Here is a 7,750-nt window from a genome sequence, read left to right on the forward strand (position 1 = left end):
ACTCCAATCCCAAAATGACTTTGAAAATAAAAAGGTGCTTTATGGTAAATTCTCTTAAATCAGAAAGGTAATTGTCTAATTTCTATGCGTGCATTAAAAATCATGCACATACACATACGCACATGCACAACAAAACTCTAGCAGAGTTGCTGTTAATAAGTGAAGATTCCCAATTAATGAAGTCCAGATAGTACAGCTAGGTAAGGAGTTAAAACTGAGTTAGAAATATTTTGAGGGTTTCATGAGATTTTCTATTCATAGGATTCTGTGATGGCACCTGTCTCTGCAAATAACGAGAAAATCCAATGCATGTCCATTGTGCACTACCTTCCAATACTGAGGAAAGTGTTAAGCACACTTTCATTCTATTACATTTTCACTGCACAGCACCAGGAACGTAGTTTTTAATAAATTGAGAGAAGCACACAATATAGCCTAATAAACAGAAACCACAAAGGATTCTTAGTATGATTGCCCCTCGTGGATTACAAATTAGAGAAAAGATTATAGCTAACATTTTAAATATAGAACACTACAATGGGAAACATTTATTAAGGTTGCATTTCCTATTTTTCTCAAAGAATTAGGTCCCATTCTTATTAATAATAGCAAACAATGATAATCTTACCAATTATCTTATACTAGTTCTTTAACACTTCACTATTTTACAGTCCAGGCTAAAACTTTAGAAATGCCTGCATCAATTCTATACATCCTATACAGTATCTGCCAGGCAGTATAATAGTGCATGTTAACACTTGGGTAAACTAGTATTAATACTATAATAACACAAAAGCCATCAGACCACATTTATCCTTTTATTGATATTTTTTCAATTTTAATTGTCTATTATAATTCTAGTGACCACAATTATATCAAGGCTCTGCTGTTATGATCAATAACAGATGCAAAACTGGCTGCCATGCATTAGACACACATGTATGCACACATGCACAAACACACACAGATATTGTACACTCCTGCATGCAAACATATAGGAAATGTACATTCCTCTTATTAAAAACACAACTGTGCACAATTAGTCTGGAATTTGTTAAGTTACTGCTGATTTAGATAAACCTGAGAAAGCTCAAAATGTCAAGTAACACTGTTTCCTCACCAGTCTTTCAATGGCACTATTAAAAAACAAAACCAAAACCAACCAAACAAAAAAACCTATTTCAATTATCTATATTAAATCACAGATAATATAAAAATAAACATTTTTTTGCCAAAAGCACTAAAACATAATAGAAGTCAAATTCACAAATTTTGACATATCATATATATTCCTTAATAATTTGTAATTATGTGCATAATACAATATACAATAGAATAAAAAAATGTAACAGAATTCAGCAGTCAAATATAATACAATTATCACTAAAAAACTTGGAATTAAATGTATCAACTGAACAAATGAAACAGATTAAAATTAATAGCAGTCTTAAACTTGCTGGTAGTGTGCTACTTAGAAACTCCATCTCAAAGAAATTGAGATTATATTAGTTTACCTCAGACAGAAACATACCACAAATATTTAAGCAGAACTGAGCACAGTAACTGATTACACCAGCTGTCTTTCTCTCTTCTCATCTCCCTAAAGGTTTTCTTTAAAGACTAATGTTACATCGATAATGCCCATTCCACCAGTCTTCTAAAATCTAAGAGAGCTACTTTACATTTAGGACAAGCAAATTGCATTTGGAAATAGAAGCTTTGATCATATTTGAGGGCATAATTCTAAATATCCTGAAAACACAATATAAATTTTTTATCATATTATAAAATATAGACAATATGGACTCAGAGATATTTTGTACTTGCTATTGGTCTTATAATAGTCTGTCACCAAATTGTGTCTGTATAGAAAGAACCTTAAATAAAAGGTAAATGTACAAAAGCGTTTCTAGGGAAAATTAATCACTTGTATCACAAAACAGACATTCATATTTTAGATCTGAAAAAATCTGAAGACAAACATTTCAAGATACTAATATTTGAAGAGCATAATATACAATAATTCATTTTATTTATCTATCATATATTTTGTAAAATATACCAACATGACATTAACATTATACATTGTAATAAATATAATTTACATCAGTATGTTGGATCTTTCAAGAAAGTCTTGCAATCTGTAAGAATTGTAAGCCTTGTTAATAAATACTATTATGATAGCTACAACTTGACCAGTAAAGTTAAAGCTTCAATAGACCTCTGACTAGTTGCACATCTTTGTTGTTACCAGTCCAATTCCAGCTGCTATAAGCACTGACATCATTTGAATCCAAAGTTCAGTGTATTGCCAGAATAGACTGAGAACACTTACAGATGATAGGTCCACATCACGATTAGTGAACTCTGTAAGAATTTTTAGCCAAAGACTAGAACTGAAGAGTCCTAAAATATTACAGTAGCAGATTTCATGCACCTCTGGCTGTCCAGTTTTAACGTTTCCACGTCCCTAAGGCCCCAACAAATAGATGACACTCAACCTTTTTAATCCAAAGAATGGTCGTGAAAGAGTCGAGTTTCATAGCTGGCCAAGTGGCAATGTCATGGTTTTAACTCTAAATTCTACACTCACACTGTATCTCTTTTCGGTTTGTCTTTTTATCATTTCAGTGCAGACACTGTGATCTTCAAAGAGTCAAAGATGTTATCTGTGTGCCAGAAAACACCTTGAACTTGGCATTAAAGTAGTTTTGTGTTGTGAAATATAGTTAACTGGTAAATCCTATAATTTTAGCAGTTCTTTCATCAAAGTGCCAACAGAACTCTACCTTTATTAAAATATCATACTTAATATCATATGTCAAGAATCAGACTTTAAGATCACTGCTCATCTTGACCTTCGGTATATTTTCACCATTAGCACAGACTCTTCCCAGAGATCTTTTTTTATATGGAAGGAGTTAGTGAGATCATACTTGTGACTATTTGACATGCATTCACATGTTACTATTGTCTATGGCACAGTGTATAAAGCTAAAGAAGAAAAAACTCTGGAAAAATAATGCCACTAAGTAAAAGGGCATTTCTAATCACTGTCCACTTCTTTAATGGATCCACACTTCTTAAGAAAGTTCTCTGGGAGCTGAAACAATGTACTTAACATATACTGTAAATCAGGCTGGGCATCCTGAGATCCAAAAGGAAGAAAACTAAAGTAAATGATGAGGAAATACTATAGAAATGTATACCATTAGCTTTTGAGGTTAAGGATGGTACAGGCTTTGAAATTTCCATTTTGTTCAATTTAGTGATATTCATCATGTATCACCAGAAATGTTTGACAGGAACAATAAGGTACTAATCTTTGAGGATTCAAAACAGATAATCCTACAGGACCCTAACCAAGTGAGAGCATAGCTAGCCTTCTCTTTCAGGTTTTAGGAAACTAAACACTGCTTTGTTTTCGTTGGCTTTAGTGGCCTGAGACTAGATAAACTGAAGTAGCCTAAGAAGAAACTGAAGGTCTCATAAATCTGCACTACACCTAGGCATTGCACAAACTGAAATCAATCCTTGAATTACCTGTCAGTGTTCCACAGTTTCTTGCCTTAAGACGCAACCCCAAATTATTTTACTTTTAAAGTGCTTTCAAACAAGTTATTCCACCATGAGTTTCAGACTCTGATGTTGGCTTTATTGGGGCCAACATTAACAATTTAACATTCCTTTGACACCGGACTTATTTGTTTGAAGCTATAAATTGTGTTACCTCATCTCATTATTCTACATTATATAGAATTTTACAGCTTTGAGGGCTAGAAATGCAGCAATTCAATAGTCATTGAAAATTATTAAAATTATTAAAATGTTTTACAGAACTCTGATTACTCCCTGGCAGAGAAAATAATATAAAAGAAACACTGACCAGTGGTCTTCTCTTATGTATATTAGTAGAGTGATTAGTAGTTTCTACAATCTACTTTTCACTTCTGTGGTACCTTAGATACTTAAATTTAACTCCCCTTATTTCCCTTTCTCATGTATTTTGAGTTTTCTCTTTAAATATGAGGATATAAAATCCAATATAAGATTATAGCTTCTCATTCCATCAACACAACCTACACAAATTTCACCTTCTTTTCATATTGCATTTAATGTCTCCCAACATTTCAAAGAAGCAAAAAAGAGCTTTATTTTACACCATAATTTTAATTTAAAGTCCTTAATCTAAAAATGTTTCTTCTTTATTCCCTGTTGCCTCATATATTTGAGAATATGCTTGTAGGCTATACATTGTGATCGACTGTCAAACACTCTCTCTCTGATAATTATTCCCGCCCAACAGCCCTCAACTTGCTAAGTTATTCTGCTTTGGTCTGTAATTTATCTGTGATTTTTTTTAACATTGTTTTTACAAGTGTGAGTGAACATTTGTACTGGAACACAAACTCCTGAGGCATTGCACAGCAGTGATACAAGAAAATGCTCTTTATCACAAGAATCTAACAGAGTTCATGGTGTTTACAAGGAAAAGTACAAACCCTTTGATTATTCTGCATGCATTTTACCTGTAAGGTAATGTATGCAGGCTGCCATCATCAAACACTTGGCACCCAACAGTGAGTAGTTTTCTAAAAATAACTGGAAAATCACTTGTTAGGCTTTTAAATTCATTGGCTTTACTTGCCCATTCAGTAAATGACTTCTCTAAAAAAGCTACCACCTACCAAAAATGACACCCAGCTGACATCTCTGTTCATCTTATACTGAATTAATCGAATTCAGTATTTGCTATATACTATGCTAACTTTGGGAATGTGGAGCTTCAATTTGTTCCCACCATGGATTATTAAAAACATTTTAGGCTGGATGGATCACAAACTCAAATTTCAGGTAGTCAGTTTTCTTGAAGAAATTATTAATAGCAAAATAACTTCAGTATTCAAGTACACTTTAAACTTGTAAATGTAAAAGCTGAAAAGAAAGTAAAGCTTGTAAATGTAAAGGCTGAAAAGAAGGTAAATGTTTAACTGAGGTGGTATTATTTTATTATACATACTTCTGATGAGAAAGTAGGGAGGCCTTGAAAACAAACCCAAACAAGCTAAGTGTGAGTGCAAACATTTCCAGTTCTATTTTTTTAAAACTTACTAATTTCTTCGTTTGCTTTTTCTCTAAACTTCTAGAAACGTAAAGGGGGTGGGGGAAAAGCACATGGCTCTTTTAAGCATCCTACCATATTACAATAGTGGGTGTCTGGGGATTCTTGCATCTTCACAAGCTTGTGTCTCCGTTCTGCTTGAACTCAGATAAAATATTGAGGGTCATATCTTCACTCTTGGACTGCAAATTTGCCTCACTTCTTCTGGAAGCTTTCCTGGTTGCCCGGGAGAGCCTCCTTCTGAAAGTATCTCCTGCCAAGAAATAGAGAATAGGGTCCACACAACTGTTGAGACTGGCTAGACCTCTTGTCACCTGGTAAGTGGCATAAACCCTATCATTGAAAGCACACATTTCTGGAGTCTGATAATCCAGCCGAGCCCTCAAATTCATCGTTTTCATCACATGGAAAGGGATGTAAGACACACCAAACACAGTCAGTACAATGATCACCAGGTAAATCGATTTCCTCCTCAGAGGTGAGTTGTCCAGGTCATTATAAATCAAAGCTCTCACAATTAATCCATAACAGCCCAGAATCAGCACCAAGGGGACACAGAACATGGCCACGGTCGTGCACATGCTGTAGATGAAATAACCTCGCAGGTTGTCGTCTGGGGCGGTGTCATAGCAAGTGGTAGTATTGTTTTTCCGGATCCCTGTGCGCGCATAGAAGATGATGGGGGAGATCCACACCACCACGACGAACCACACCAGCAAGCTGATGTAAATGGCGTTCTTCTTCTTGAGCCTGCCCAGGGACTTGAGCGGGTACACCACGCCGCTGTAGCGGTGCACGCTGATGCAGGTGAGGAACAGGATGCTGCCGTAGAGGTTCACGTGGAACATGAACCTCTGCAGCTTACACATGGCCCCCCCGAAGACCCAGTCCGTCTTGTTGAAGTAGTAGGAGATGAGCGCGGGCAGAGTCAGCACGTACAAGAAGTCGGCAACCGCCAAGTTGAACATGTATACGGAGATGCCGCTCCACGGTTTCATGTGGAAGATGAACATCCAGATGGCCACGCTGTTGCCCAGGAAGCCAATGATGAACACCAGGATGTAGACAGCGGGCAGGTAGTAGAACTGGAAGCCCGTCTTGGTTAGCGAACATTTGAACGCAAGGGTGGAGGCGACCGTGCTGTTCCCCCAGGGAGAGTCCGGGCCGGCCAGAAAGACAGCGTCTGTCCTGTTGGGGACATCTTGGTAATTCTCTTCTTCCAACCACAGCATCTCCGTCATTCTCTCCTGGAATTAGGCAGCGGCTCCGAGGGGCAAGCGGCGGAGAGAGTGCGGCGGCGGCGGCGGCGGCGGCGGGGGGTGCAGCGAGCATCGGAAAAGCGCGCGAGCAGAGGAGAGCCGGCACCGGGATCCGTGTGGGAGGGGGCGCGCGGGGGTTCGCCCACGCCAGTTTGGACTCCGAGTTCGCCGCGGGTCATGAAATCCGTCCCGGGCCGGGACGAAAAGGGCTGGCCTGACAGCCAGCAACTTCCCTGTCCGGCCGGCAACGCCGAGGTTACACAACCCGGCACGCAGGGCACCGCCGACAACTTTCCGACTGCGGTTTCCCGAAGGAGTAGCAGGTCCGCACCGGAGGCTCTGCCAAGTCTCGCTAAATTCCTTTGTGCCCCGGCGTGGAGAGGGCGTCCCCCAGCCTCCTTCCTCCAAAGATCAACTTCGTTTGGGCATCTTCCTTTTCCCCACCTTGCAAGCAAGCCGCTCTGCTCCGGGGCTCCGGGGCTCGCGCAACTTCCGCGTGGCTGCAGCCCCGGGCGTGCGCGTCTGGGAGGCGTCCGCTCTTCTGCAGTACTGCTCCCAGCCCTCCTAGAGGCCCGCAGGGTCCCGAGTGCGGGCGCGGGCGGGGGAACCCGGTTCTTCGAGAGGGTGGGCGGAGTCAGGCCCCCGGCGCTCCGCGGGAGGCGAGGGGCGTTTCGCCACCCTCTGCCGGGCCACGGGCTCGTGCACAGCTGGGCGTTTACCCCACCAGCCTGAGGCGTCTCCTGGGAAGCAGGTCTCCAACTGCTGCCAGCGCGGCGCGGCTGAATCCGCCGCTGAGCGCTGCAGCCAGAGTCTGCGGCAGGGACGAGGGGCGCGCCCGCTCACGGTAAGCTGCTGGGGAGCGATTGGCTCGCGAGCGCTCTCGGCGCTCTTCCGCCAGCTATTTCGGCAAAGTGAAGTTGCTGACACACAGGAAACGCTCTGACCACTCAGAGCCCTCTGCCTGCAGCCCTAGAGCGGACCCGTGGAGGGCAGAAGCCTCTGGGGCCCCCAGGAACCGTGCCAGGTTTGTGCAGGCTCCGAGCTGCCAACAGCCCCACGCTGGGAACGCCCGGGCTTTGCCGTGCGCCTCTGCACCGAGACCAGACTCCCCGAGCAAGCAGGAACCTGCTGCTCCAACTGAGCCTGCTTTCAAAGGAGGCAGGGTTGGGCGGGGGACGGGGAGAGGCTATTTCTGCGCTTTCGTCTGCTTTTCCCTTTTTATTTCAGTGTTGATTTTCTTAATTAACCAAATGCTCCTAAACCGATGTCATAGGTAGTATCAACGTGAGAATTTCTAAAAAGGCCTTGTAAAAATATTAGTTTATACTTCTCGCTGCTTCAGCACAGTGTAACTGGATACCTACCACCT

The 7,750-nt window shown here is 41.2% G+C and overlaps 1 protein-coding gene across 1 annotated transcript; it reads right to left on the reverse strand.

Annotated features, from left to right (window-relative positions):
* Positions 1-4,986: 4,986 nt before the first annotated feature.
* Positions 4,987-6,739, reverse strand: P2RY1 (purinergic receptor P2Y1). The gene has a single exon (XM_066259063.1). It carries the CDS (start codon positions 6,361-6,363, stop codon positions 5,236-5,238), a length of 1,128 nt encoding a protein of 375 aa, XP_066115160.1. The 5' UTR covers positions 6,364-6,739; the 3' UTR covers positions 4,987-5,235.
* Between the last annotated feature and the right edge of the window lie 1,011 nt (positions 6,740-7,750).

Source organism: Saccopteryx bilineata, chromosome 2, assembly GCF_036850765.1.
Source record: "Saccopteryx bilineata isolate mSacBil1 chromosome 2, mSacBil1_pri_phased_curated, whole genome shotgun sequence".
NCBI lineage: Eukaryota > Metazoa > Chordata > Mammalia > Chiroptera > Emballonuridae > Saccopteryx > Saccopteryx bilineata.

Excerpts from the sequence above, each read along its gene's own strand:
- P2RY1 (XM_066259063.1), bottom strand. The coding sequence starts at position 6,363 with ATGACGGAGATGCTGTGGTTGGAAGAAGAGAATTACCAAGATGTCCCC.